Source organism: Pediculus humanus, genomic scaffold (assembly GCF_000006295.1).
Source record: "Pediculus humanus corporis 1103172108318 genomic scaffold, whole genome shotgun sequence".
Lineage (NCBI taxonomy): Eukaryota > Metazoa > Arthropoda > Insecta > Psocodea > Pediculidae > Pediculus > Pediculus humanus.
The window spans coordinates 1,574,034-1,588,701 of record NW_002987887.1 but is presented as its reverse complement, the minus strand read 5'-3'; the positions used below and the strand labels follow the sequence as shown (position 1 = coordinate 1,588,701).

Below are 14,668 nucleotides of genomic sequence, written 5' to 3'. Positions count from 1 at the left end.
GATTTTATTTTTATAATTAGGTCAAAGTCATTTGCAAAAAAAAAATAAAACAAGTCAAGGAGGCTGAGGAGGCATGACTTACGCGAGTAACGATTTTACAACAAAAAAAACCTGATTTTTATCATTATTATTATTATTATTTTCGTATTGCACCTGAAATTACAACTCGTCGAATTTCCTAGCGAATCGTTCGACCGGAAATATAACGAAATTAGGAAATATTTTAAAAATAGCGCTAAAAAAAATTTTTTTTACTTCGGGGTTAATTAGGCTCCCACCTCTTTCCCTTTGCCCTCTCACCCACCCCATCGCGCCTAAAAAAATTTTCGTTTGTTATTTTTATTATTTCGACAACAACAACAACGACATTGTATATTCGAAAAATAAATTTTATTATATTTATATACACGCAAGTTATTTATCAAGTTCACCGAGTAAATTTTTCTACTATACGTTCAGGGTTTTTTTTTTTTTCTAGATTAAATTAGGTCAATTCATATTGTTAAGATTATTTTTCGGCAAATTTTCAAGGTTTCAAATAATAATAATACTAAAAAACCTTAAATTTACATTATCATTATTATTAATATTCCCTTTCACTTATCGATGTATAAAAATAATAATAAAACGTCATGACTTTGCCACAAACATTAACGTAGAGAAAAATCTCCCTCAAAAAAAATCAATCATTATTATTATTATTATTACTTTCTTAACCTTTTGTCTTCTGCTGTCTTTTGCTACTATTGCAAACGCGAAAAAAAAAACAAAAACAAACAAACAAACAAACGTTTTCCTGATTTTTTTTTTTTTTACATCCCTGACTTATTTATGAATAATCGATCACGACCTATATAAAATTTATTTATTTATTTATTTATAATAAATCCTGTCGAAATTATTGTATTTCCTCATTTCTAACAAAAGACAGAGAGAGAGAGAGAGAGAGAGAGAGAGAGAGATTACATTATCATCATCATCATCATCGCGACGACGACGACTTTGAAACTGATTTCGTGCCAAATAAATTTTTCTATTATTATTATTAATATTATTACTATTACTATTATTATTATTATTATTATTATTATTATTATTATTATTATTATTATTATTATTATTATTATTATTATTATTATTATTATTATTATTATTATCATTATTATTATTTTAATCGAATACTCGAGAATTCATTCATGATTTAAAGAATTTTTTTTTTTTTTCTAATGTTCAGAATTGGAGCCTGAACGATTTCGACGATTAAAAAAAAGTAAAACCTTAAGCAATTATTTATTTATTTTTTTTAAATAAAAATTTATCGAAATTTTATCGAACGTATCAGAAAACAACAACAAACAACAACAACAACAACAACAACGCCAACGACAACAACAACCGAATTTTTTTTTTTTTTTTGGTATTTAAATACATGAAAATCTTAAATGAAATTTAATATATATATAAACGTTTTTAAATGTCCGTGTGAAAATCAATAAATTGGGGCGCCCTTGAAAGTTTCTTATTTTTTTTTGTTAAACGCACAACAACCTACTGCAATAATAATAATAATAATAGTGATAATAATAATAATAATAATAATAATAATAATAATAATTAAATTTTTTTTTTCAATAATTATTTATTTATTTATTAATTTGTCGACATTTTGTATTGGGAAAAACCTCGTTTTCCAATCACCTTGATTTAATTTGTGTCGATATTAATAAGGTGTTAAATAAATAAATAAATAATAATAATAATACTTAATAAATAAATAAATAAATAAAGAGAAAGATGGATAAATAGTCAGAGAGAGAGAGAGAGGGAGATGAGAAAAAAAAATCATTACAAAAAATTTTTTAACCGTAAAAAAAAAATTAAAGGTAAATCTCTCTCTCTCTTTTTATTTTTGACAACAAACAAACAAACAAAAACTTGTTTGTTGTTTGTACGATAAAAATAAATAAAAATTAAAAAAATTGGCAGGGTTACTATTCAGACGATGCATATATGAAAAGGTCAAACGACGACAGGAGCAAATTTATATTTAACTGAAATTTATAAACAAACGCACGACAGGAACACGCAAAATTCTTCCTATTCCCCTCTCCCCCCCCTCCCCAAAAAAAAATCGTACAAAAATAATATTTACAATCAATCAGGTACACTATTAGAATTTTCCCCCCCATTTTTCCTCACTCGAATTCGAAAAAAAAATAAATAAGTAAATAAAATTTATTTAAATGACTGATGATACGATCGTCATCGAGCCCGTTTGTTACTACATAGTCTCCCATTATTACCATCATCATTATCATTATCATTATTATTATTATTATTATTATTATTATTATTTTCTCAGTCGGTTAGTGAGCGCACTGTGAACGTCAGATAACGTAGTAAGAAATTTTTTTACTTCAACATTCACACACAAACAGTAGAAAACTGGTCGTCGCTCGAATAAAATTGTACGACACGGTTAACTATTTAACTCCTAATCACCGTCGTTTTGTAGTTAAATATTTTTTATTTATTTATTTATTTATTTATTATTTATTATTATTTATTTATTTATTTATTTTATTAATTTATTTAAATTATTTAAATAGTTAATTTAATAGTTTTTTTTTTTTTTAACGTTAACGAATTATTTTTAAATCAAGTTATTTTTATATAATAATAAATCGTATAGATCGTTTTTTGGAAATAAATCAGAATTTCAACGGGGTATTAATATTAATAATAATAATAATAAGTTGTTGTCGTGTTTGTTGTCGTGTTTGTTGTTGTTGTTTGTTGTTAGTTTAAAATTTTTAATTTATATATATTAAAACAGGTAAAAATTATTAAATTGGTTCGTATTTTTACTTTTATTTTGTTGTTGTTGTTGTTAATGTCATTATTATTATTATTATTATTTAAAAGCGATCGTGAATAAATAAAACAATCGAATGTATTACTACAACTACTACTAAGTTCGTGATATTAATAATAATAATAATAATAATAATAATAATAATAATTTTTTTTGTATTACGTAAGAAAAACGTTTTTTTTTTTTTCATTCGTTCGAACTTTGAATAATGCGACCGCATGAGAATAATTTTTTTTTTTTTTTGACCACGCGATGAATGTGCAAAAATTTCAAATACATACACGTTTTACGTTAGAAATCCTCCATTATTATCATCATCATCATCATCATTATTATTATCAATTATTACATTGGATTCTACAATGTTTTTACGTTACGTTCGTACGAATATGTAATTTTATAAAAAAAACGACGACCCCAACTCGAAATTTCCCTCCCTTCTTTATTATTATTATTATTATTATTAAAATAAATAAATAATAATAATAATTAAATTCGTGAAAAATTTAATTTGGCCACCGCCGAGATTTGTTTAAACTAATATATAATAATAATAATAATAATATAGAATGATAAATAATGATGAGCGATATTTATCGTAAAGACGTCGGCGAATCAATTAAATTTTTTTTCGACATGGCAACCGTTAAAATTCTCATTTACGTTAACGAAAACTCTATAATAATAATAATGATAATAGTAATAATAATAATAATAATAATAATAATAATAATAATAATAATAATAATAATAATAATAATAATAATAATAATAAACGTTTAAAATCCTTTTTTTTTGTTGTCGTTGGTAAATAAATTTTTGCAATAAAGTGAGTAGTAGTATCTCTCATTCAATGATAAAGTTATGTATAATTTCAAAAAGCTTTTTTTTTTTTTTAATTATTATTATTATTATTATTATTATTATTATTATTATTATTATTATTGGTAATATTTTCCAACGCGAATCAAATTATTATTATTATTATATTCTTTTTTTTTCTCTCTCTCTCTCTCTCAAAATTAAAGTCCAAAACATAAAAAAAGAGATTAAACTATCCACCTATTGCGCATAAAGGTCAAAACTAACTAAAAAATCATTCTTATCGGTTTTAAAAAAAAAAAATTTTCCCCACAAAAAAAAAAAACTAATAACGAGTAATAAGTCAAGGCTGATTATTATTATTATTATTATTATTATTATTATTTTCTTCAATTTTCATTTTTTCCGTTTTTTAATTAAAATTTTGAACTCAAAGTTTTTTTTAAAAAAACATTCACACGCACACGCACACACACACACGCGTAAAAGTGAAAATCCCTACCTCCCCTTTTCCCCTTCTCTCTCTCTCTCCCCCTCCCCTCCTTTTGTTGATAACAAGACCGCGTTGTTTATACACCTTTCATTTATAATTAAACATAAAAAAATTTATTAAATGGATTTTATCTATTTACCCTTTTTTTTCCCTATGTCTCTCTCTCTCTCTCTCTCTCTCTCCCTCTCCCGTGTGTGTGTGTGTCTCCCCGGATACGATTGTAAATCATTACGACGCACCTGAAATAATAATAATAATAATAATAATAATAGTAATTAAGAATACGATTTGTAAACTAATAATAATAATAATAATAATAATAATAATAATAATAATCATAGATTTAGTTGAACGACCCGAAAAAATCACAAATCAAAACCAAATAAATTTTAATATGAAATTGTGCGTGTGTGCGTGCGTGCGTGTGTAAATTACGTAAGAAAGATAATACATATTCAAATATTTTGAAGGCCGACATTTTTTTCCTTTTTTTTTTCCTTTTGTTACCGTCCGTCGAAAAATTAACTTGATATGTATAACACACTAGACTGTCCTCCCTTTCGGGTACTTTTCGTTTTATTATTATTATTATTATTATTATTATTATTATTATTATTATTATTATTATTATTATTATTATTATTATTATTATTATTCGTGAGTGAGAGGATTTAAATATTATATAATCAAACTCGTTTGTATTAAAAAAAAAAAATGTTTAATCGTTTGTTTAACGAACAAACTACAAACAACCTACAAACGGTTTGTATTTATTCTATATTATTGACGTCATTATTTAAAAACCACATATCAAATTTTTAAATTTCCACAAAATTAATTAATTAATTAATTAATTAATTGTTTAAATAATAAATAAATTATTAATTCGTCACCCAGGGCAAACAAATAATAATGATAATAATAATGATGATAATGATAATGTAATATTTTGTAAAGTGATTTCTTTTTCGGTGTTAATGGAAAACGTACAAAAAATTTTTAATTTTATCGTTCGTATGTAAAGTTTTTCTGTATTATCCCTTTCAGGTTTTCTTTCAGGTTTAAAAAAAATCTAATCAGAATCCGTTCCTGTAATTTTTTATAATCATTTTCGCGCGATTGTGTTATTGGGTTTCGAAAAACCGGAATTTTCCGGTACAACTTTTCACATTTTCCTATCATTTCGCCCTTTTTTTTGACTTCTTTCCTTTTTTCCCCCCCCCCCTCCTCCTCGGGGGGTTTCATTTTTAAAATTTTTAACCTTTTTTTTTGTATTTCGCAAAAATTTCAGGTACGATTTTCGCAATAATTATTCTTAGAGAAATATTTCTCAAGTTTGCTTTAAAAAAACCCTCGTTCGTTAATCGATTAGTTAATTACGAAACCTAAATTTTCCATGCGAAAAAAATTTAATTTCGTCGTACCTTAACATTGACTCAAACTTCCATCTTTTTTTTTTTACGATAGCAAAATTTCATTCGAAATAAATCTTTCTTGTAGCAAAAAATAAAGACGTTGACCCTTGACCGACGAATACAACAATAATCACTCGAGTATTTAAAAAAGGAAAGAAAAGAAAAAAGAGGTCGATGAACCTGATTTCGCGGTGCGCCATGCCAAAAAAAATTTCTCATTATTATTATTATTATTATTATTAAATCAAAAAAAAAAAAAAAAACCGTAAAAAATTTTCAATTAATTACAAAAGAAACCGTACGAGAAATTATGGAAAATCCCCGCCGGGATGCCCTATTTTTTCAATAATGACGTCACCGGATCTTTCAACTCCAGAGAATCCCTTAGGGGTATCGGATAAAAACCTCTGGAATGGAGAAAAACTCGAACACGAGTCGATCGCGATCAAAAGTGAAAGTCCTAATAATAATAATAATGATGATATTTAAAAAAATTAACCCACGACCGCGAGTTTTACACGCGAGACGCGAGGCGCGAGAAACGCGAATCCCACAGCCTTTTAGTAAAATTTTCCCAGTTTGTAAATATTTATTTTTAATTTTTTTTTTTTTTTTTTGAAAAACTTGTAAAATGTTTTGTATATATTTTTGTAAATTTAAAAAAAAAATTCAAAATGTATGAAAAATGTCAGTGAAACTATTAAAGGGATTTTCGCGATGAATTTTACAGATGGTCGAAACGTTGACGTAGTTGATAATTTAATTGAATATGATCAGGGCGGCAACGACTCGGCCGGCCTTTGGGCATCGAAATATCAAACATGCTCACAAATATGTAAACAAAAAAAATTATTCATCTAAAATAGAATATAAGCCGATAAGGAGCGTTTTGGTGGCAAATAGAGGTACGTACGTAGTCATATATGATCCCTTACGAAATACAATTATTATTATTATTACTACCGTCCCCCCCCCCAAAAAAAAAAAAAAAAATGTTTTGAGTCGTCGTAAAAAAAAAAAAAAAAGGAAAGAAAAATCTCTCGCGCGCGAAGTGTTCGCGTTTTCCAAAAATGTTTCGAAACAAACGCGCACGTGCACACGCACACACATACGATTTTAATTAGATCAAGACACTCAAGGTATTAGTAGGCCGTACCTTAAAGCAATGTGAAAAATACAATATTTGATCTCCAATGATATATATATATAAAAAGAAAACCTTGTTTGAATTTTTTTTTTTAGGTTAGAATCGATTTATTTTATACCTTAATATTTTTTTAAATGATGACGTCATTAATTTTTATGTTTATCGTTAAGCTTATAACTACCTGATCAATAATCGATCGTATTTTACAGGAAAATTCGTTCGTTTTCTTTTGACCTAATGTCGGTAATCGACTTCCTTTCGTTTTTTTTTTTTTTGCAACGACCCAAAACACTTTTGATTTAACTACAAAAAAAAAAAAAAAAAATCTCTAAAATTTTTAGGTGAAATTGCAATCCGTGTTTTTCGAGCATGTACAGAATTAGGTATAAAATCAGTGGCTATTTATTCGGAACAGGATAGGCATCATATGTTTAGATCAAAAGCCGACGAAGCTTATCTAATAGGAAAAGGCCTTCCTCCAGTACAAGCTTATTTAAACATTCCAGAAATTATTAGAATAGCTAAGGCAAGGAAAATTATTTGCGAACCACAGCCTCGTATGATGATGAAAATGACTAACGAAAGGTTTTCTATTTTTTTCTATTTTTCGTCCAGGAAAATGATGTCGATGCAATTCATCCTGGTTACGGTTTCCTTTCGGAAAGATCGGATTTTGCACAAGCCGTTATCGATGCCGGAATCAGATTTATCGGTCCGTCTCCTTTTGTTGTACAACAAATGGGTGATAAAGTAGCTGCTAGAGATGCAGCCATCGCTGCAGGTAAATTCTAGAATATTTTACGAATGGCATCGTCACCCTATCCACCTACATTTAGTTCTAAGAGATATGCAGACAGTCAAATAAAAAACAAAAAAATTTTTTTTTTTTGGCCACCTTATTTTTTTTTTTTTAATGGATTTTGGAATCGTTTTAATTATCTAAAATTTTGTTAAAAGGTGTGCCTATTGTACCGGGAACTCCAGGTCCGATAAAAACAACAGAAGAAGCTTTGGATTTTTGCAAGAAACATGGTCTCCCGGTTATATTCAAAGCTGCTTTTGGAGGTGGGGGCCGTGGTATGAGAGTCGTACGAAAAATGGAGGTAAAAAAAAAAAATATTCCGTTAGTCTCCGTTAGCACTCCAGTGCTCGAAATGAACACTCATATTTGCCTGTCTGTCTATCTATCTATCTATCTGATTATAATTACCTAATACTATAGTCTTACTCTACTAAATATACTTATATGTGCGTGTACACGTGATTGCGTTCGCAGGAAGTTGAAGAAAATTTCCAAAGAGCGAGTTCGGAGGCTCTGTCAGCTTTCGGAGACGGTTCCATGTTTATAGAAAAATTTATCGAAAGGCCTCGTCATATAGAAGTACAATTACTCGGTGACAAAGCCGGAAATGTCGTTCATTTATACGAAAGAGATTGTTCCGTTCAGAGAAGGCATCAAAAAGTCGTGGAAATAGCACCGGCACCACTTTTAGATCCTAAAGTTTGTTACGATTTTATTCGCTTATCTTTCCCCAAAAATATTTTTCCAGTATTATAAAAGAAAATTTTTTTTTTACAGGTACGAGAAAAAATGTTACAAGCCGCTGTTAATTTGGCTAAACATGTAAAATATGAAAATGCAGGTACGGTTGAATTACTATGCGATAGTGCCGGTAATTTTTATTTTATCGAAGTCAATGCAAGATTGCAAGTGGAACACACCGTCACGGAAGAGATCACCGGGTAGGTTGCTGCCACCACCCCACTACTATTATTATTATTATTATTTTAAAAAATCCAGAATTATTTAAAAAAAAATTTTTTTTTTTTTTAATTCACGCAATACACAGGATAGATTTAGTTCAATCTCAAATTCAAATCGCCTCAGGTATGACCTTACCCGAATTAGGTTTAACTCAAGATAAGATCGGTGTTGAGGTACGTGTGTGACTCGACTTTATAACAAAATTCTAGTACAAACAAGGTACGAAATTAAAAATTATTTAAATATTAATTATTCTTCAGGGATTTGCCATACAATGTCGTATGACGACGGAAGATCCGGCCAAACAATTTCAACCTGATACGGGAAGGATCGAAGTTTTCAGGTCGGGAGAAGGGATGGGTATACGATTGGATTCGGCTTCTGCTTATGCTGGAGCTTTCATATCTCCATATTACGATTCTCTATTAGTTAAAATAATATCACACGCACGAGATTTGCCAAGTTGTTGTGCTAAAATGAGGAGAGCTCTAATGGAATTTCGTGTTCGCGGAGTAAAAGTAAGGGGAAACAAAACATTTTTTTTTTTTTATGTGACGTCACCAATGAAAAACTCAACGAAAAATTAAAACTCGATTTTTCTTTTTGTTTTCCCGACAGACCAACATACCATTTCTTCTCAACGTTTTAGAAAATGAAAAATTTTTAGCCGGAGGAGTGGATACGTATTTCATAGACGAAAACCCGCAATTGTTTTTTTTCAAACCTTCACAAAATCGTGCACAAAAATTACTTACATACCTTGCCGAAGTACTCGTCAACGGTCCTCAAACTCCTTTGGCGACCAATTTAAAACCCGCCGATATCGAGCCTTACGTTCCGGATATACCTGCAGGTAAAAAAAAAGAAAATCAATTAAATTTTCCTTTTTCTTTTCCCCCCCCCCCCATTTATTATTTTTTTTTTACAAATTTATTTAAGCATCCCGGCATGTTATTTTTTTCCCCAATTATTTTTACTTTCGAAACTGAAACGAAATCGGTAAGATATATACAAACAAACAAACAAACAAACAAACAAATTCTAGAAAATAGAAATTTATTTTTTTTTTTTGTATGTAAATTAACGGCTAATTTATGTGGCTTCATTTTTTTTTTTTTAAATTAAATCGATTTTTTTTTTTTTTCGTAGCAAACCACCATTTTGTCGTTTGTTGTTTTCATTACGTAGTCGAAAGTAATAATAATAATAATAATAAATTTTCCCTTTCGATTGTTTTGTTAAAAAAAACTTTTTTCGCACAAGTTTTATTATTGAAAAACGTGCAAAAAAAGGTTTTTTGTTTTTTTTTTTTATTCGAGTGTTTGTTTTGATACTAACTATACAATTTTTTTTTTTTTAAAAAGCTTTAAATGTTTGTGAAAAATTACAAAATGCCGGAAATGAAAAAAAAAAAAAAAAAAAAATTTATTTTAAATTTATGTGCGTAATTTGTGTAAAATTTGAATTTTTCTCGTACTTAACGCTTTGCAATTAGAAGAACCCCCCCCCCCAAAAAAAAAAAAGAAAATTTACGTGTTAAAGTAGTAATAGTAATAGTAGTGGTAGTAGTTAGTAGTTAAATTATTTCCAGAAAGAGTTTAAAACGGTCTGAAAAATTACTGAGTAATAATATATGGATGTGAAATAATTTTCAGATTTAAATGCTAAACCACAATACGACGAGGAAGGAGAACTTCTTCCCTGTGAGTATTATATATAAATATTTTATTTAAAGAAAAAAATTTTCCGAGTTTTACAACAAGTTAAAACCACGAAGGAGGATCGTGAACCTCCCCTTTTTTTCCCGCCGCCTCCCCAAAAAAAAGAAACGGTAATCTAACTTTAAATTTTTGAAATAATTAGCGAAAACTCCAAAGAAAATTTTTTTTTTTTTATTTTTTTAATCCTGAATTAAATTTTTTATCATAATTGATAATAATAATAATAAATCATTGATAGTTTTAGTATTAAACATTTTTTTTTTTTACGAGTTACGTAGATAACTTATCCAGAAAAAAAAAAAAAAAAAAAAATTTAATTTTTCTCACGGTTTAATATCAGGTACGTAGATTTTATCACATACACGTATACAATCGCTTGCAACTAATAATTTAACAAAATTGTTTTTTTTATTATAAACATTATTATTATTTTTTTTTTTATTACGAAAACCATTAAAAAAAAATTTTTTTTTTTTATTGTTTTGCTTTTATGTTTGATCCGAACCCGTTGCTTAGTCGAGGTAATAAAACAAAAAAAAAAAAAAAAATTACTACTTGTTGAAATTATTGTTAAAATAATATTAATTAACGTAAAAAGAAAAGTAATAATTAATTATTAATTAGTATTTTGTTTGTTTTTAACGCAGTCAACCCCCCACCACCGGGTTTTAAGGATATACTAAGAAAGGAAGGACCTGATGGATTTGTAAGAGCCGTACGAAATCACAAAGGTTTGCTTTTTATGGACACGACATTTAGAGATGCACATCAAAGTCTTTTGGCGACAAGAGTAAGAACCTACGATTTTCTAAAAATAGCTCCATACGTAGCAAAATATTTCAGCGGGTACGAATATGATAACCTTTGAATCACCTCCCCCCCCCCCAAGAAAAACGAATTCGTTTTATCCCTTTTTTCCCCCCCTTAAAATTTCAGATTGTACTCATTGGAAAATTGGGGTGGTGCGACATTCGACGTAGCATTGAGATTCCTTCACGAATGTCCGTGGGAACGTCTCGAAGAAATGAGAAAATTGATTCCAAACATTCCTTTTCAAATGTTGTTGAGAGGTGCCAATGCTGTCGGGTATACCAATTACCCGGATAACGTAGTTTTTAAGTAGGTCAATGGCTGCCATTTTTTTTTTTTAAAACAATTTTTTTTTTTTTTTATACTCGTTCTCTCATATATCATTTTAGATTTTGTGAATTAGCCGTTCAAACAGGAATGGATATATTTAGGGTTTTCGATTCTTTAAATTACGTTCCTAATTTAGTTTTGGGAATGGAAGCTGCTGGAAAAGCAGGTGGAGTCGTCGAAGCTGCCATTTCTTATACGGGTGACGTATCGGATCCGAATAAAAAAAAATACGATCTTAAATATTACGTAGGATTGGCTGACGAATTGGTAAAAGCTGGATTGCACGTTTTAGCAATCAAGGTAAACTAAAATTTTTTTTTTTTAGTAATTAATTTAAATGATAATTACATAATAATAAAAATTAAATAGGATATGGCGGGCCTTCTTAAACCTCGCGCCGCGAAACTATTAATCGAAGCCATCAAAGATAAACATCCTGATGTGCCTATTCACGTACACACTCACGATACGGCAGGAGCTGGAGTTGCAACCATGCTTGCCTGTGCAGAAGCTGGTGCGGATATTGTTGACGTAGCAGTGGATTCGATGTCTGGTATGACGTCTCAACCATCACTAGGGGCTCTTGTTTCTTGTTTAAAAGGTCACGAAAAGGATACAGGTAAATACTTATAAAAATAGTACGCCATGTTTCATTTAACTTTTTGGAATTGTTACGCCTCTTCTTGCTTTTCTTTTAATTTAATTAGCATAAATTTTTTAAGGGTTCAATTTACATAACGTTAGTGAATATTCCGCTTATTGGGAACAAACTCGTACACTTTACGCACCTTTCGAATGCACAACGACAATGAAATCAGGAAACGCCGATGTATACTCGAATGAAATACCCGGAGGACAATATACAAATTTACAATTTCAAGCTTATTCTTTAGGATTAGGACAATTTTTCGAAGATGTTAAAAAAGCTTATGGCGAAGCTAATATATTATTGGGTGATATAATAAAGGCAAGTCGTAAAAAAACCAATAAAAAAAGTAAATTTTTGTCGAAATTAAATGACGTCACCACGAGTTTTTCTTTCGTTTACAGGTCACACCTTCGTCAAAAGTCGTCGGTGATTTAGCACAATTTATGGTGCAAAATAAACTCACGAAAGAAGCTGTTTTGGAAAAAGCAGAAGATTTGAGTTTTCCAAAATCTGTGATTGAATTTTTACAAGGTGCTATTGGAGAACCTTACGGAGGATTTCCCGAACCATTTAGATCGAAGGTATTCTTCATTCATACCCCCAACTCCAACATTGAATTTTTTCAAAAATGCTTCTTTTAATTTAATAAAAGCAAAAACAAATTTCAGGTTTTGAAAGACATGCCTAGAGTTGAAGGTAGACCTGGTTCATCTATGGAACCTTTAGATTTTGAAAATCTCAAAAAATCCCTTGAAAGCACTTATGATAACATAACGGAACGTGATGTCATGAGTGCAGCTCTTTACCCTAAAGTCACAGAAGATTATTTAACATTTAGAGAAAGTTTTGGACCTGTTGATAAATTAAAAACTAGAATATTCTTAACAGGGCCCAAAGTTGGTGAAGAATTTGAAGTGAGTAGCATATTTTTTGAATACCTTAAGCTTTCTTTTAAACACAAAACTAACTACTTAGACAACCAAAGACAAAACTAACTACTTAGACAACCAAACACAAAACTTACAACTTAGACAACCAAACACAAATCTAACTACTTAGACAACCAAACACAAAACTTATCATTTAGACAACTCAACACTAAACTTACAACTTAGACAACTCAGCACTAAACTTACTGCTTATACAACTAAAAACTAAGCTTATCACTTAGACAACCAAACACTAAACTTACTACATAAAAATAATAATAATCACAACATTACTTTGTTCAAAAGGTATCTATAAGTAAGGGGAAAACAATAAGTGTGAAAGCTTTGGCCATGAATGAAAATTTAACAAAAGCAGGAGAAAGAGAAGTATTTTTTGAAATGAATGGACAACTAAGATCTGTAATGGTTAAAGATAAGGAAGCTGTTAAGGTAATAGATACATATATATATATAGGCAGCTATCAACAAAACAATGATAAGGAGTATTCATTGAAAACAATCATTCATTCATTCATTCATTCATTAATTCATTTTAGGAAATACACTTACATCCAAAAGCAAACAAAAGAAATGAAAAAGAAATAGGAGCTCCAATGCCAGGTGAAGTTATTGATATAAAAATTAAAGCAGGAGATGTTATTGAAAAAGGAGGAGCCCTAATTGTTTTATCAGCAATGAAAATGGAAATGGTTGTACAAAGTCCAATTGCTGGTAAAATAAAATCTGTTGAAGTAACAAAAGGTATGAAAATGGAAGCTGAAGATTTACTTGTAGTTTTGGAATAATTATACAATGTTTTAAACTGATATAAAACAAAATAAGATTTAAAAAAAAAAAAATATTATTAATAATAATAATAATAATAATAATAATAATAATTAGCCCTTAATAATTTTTGTATAAATTTGTCCGAGATATTAGTTTTATGGGTGATATTTTATAAAAATTTGTAACGTTTTTATTTTTATTTTGTATATACTTTTCTTTTTTTTTTTTTTTTTTTGTTATATAATAAAAAATGAAGACTGAAAATTTTATATTTTTTAAATAATAATTTTTATTTACTTACATCCTACATCTCCATTATGTTCCATCCATACATAAAGTAAGTAAAAGAAAACGGTCAAATGTCATGGTTTCCATTTGAACTTGCATAATTTCGTTGTCCAGATTAATAAACATCCTTCCGGAACGTGTAACATCAATTATTAATCATGTAAAAAACCGGTAAAATACAACACGACGCCATTTTATAACAACGCACTACTAAAAAAATTATAATTTATGTATAAGTAATAAAAAAGAACATGGATGACGTATGACGTCATCACGTGTAAAATTTTATCCCCCAACCCGTGGGATATAAAAATGTTTAAAATTAACAATAAAAACGTAAAAAGGTCAATACGTACATGAATATTTAAAATATGAGACATCGAATTACAAAAATTTAAAAAAAAAAAAACAGGCATCATCATTTAATAAATGTAATTAAATGAAATTAAACAGAACACCTGCTTAAGTACATTCATCATTACCATAGAATCTAAAACAATTTTTTTTTAAAAATAATTTCCTTATTCTTTTATCCCCCGCACATTTTTTAATATTTACACAATATTTATTAAATAAAAAAAAACAATTAATCGTTATAAAACACGCGATACGATCGTTAAAACGTTTTAATTGTG

General features: G+C 28.7%; 1 protein-coding gene across 1 annotated transcript; it reads left to right on the top strand.

Annotated features, from left to right (window-relative positions):
- Window positions 1-6,374: 6,374 nt before the first annotated feature.
- Window positions 6,375-13,762, top strand: Phum_PHUM604790 (pyruvate carboxylase, putative; the record flags this gene model as incomplete). The annotated part of the gene is made up of 18 exons (XM_002432879.1): window positions 6,375-6,510; window positions 7,094-7,278; window positions 7,368-7,533; window positions 7,710-7,855; window positions 8,029-8,253; window positions 8,332-8,495; window positions 8,603-8,690; window positions 8,778-9,035; window positions 9,136-9,370; window positions 10,886-11,084; window positions 11,175-11,357; window positions 11,438-11,678; window positions 11,748-11,997; window positions 12,101-12,345; window positions 12,429-12,608; window positions 12,696-12,941; window positions 13,263-13,406; window positions 13,514-13,762. The coding sequence occupies 18 exons, from the start codon at window positions 6,375-6,377 to the stop codon at window positions 13,760-13,762; spliced, it is 3,540 nt and encodes a 1,179-aa protein (XP_002432924.1).
- Between the last annotated feature and the right edge of the window lie 906 nt (window positions 13,763-14,668).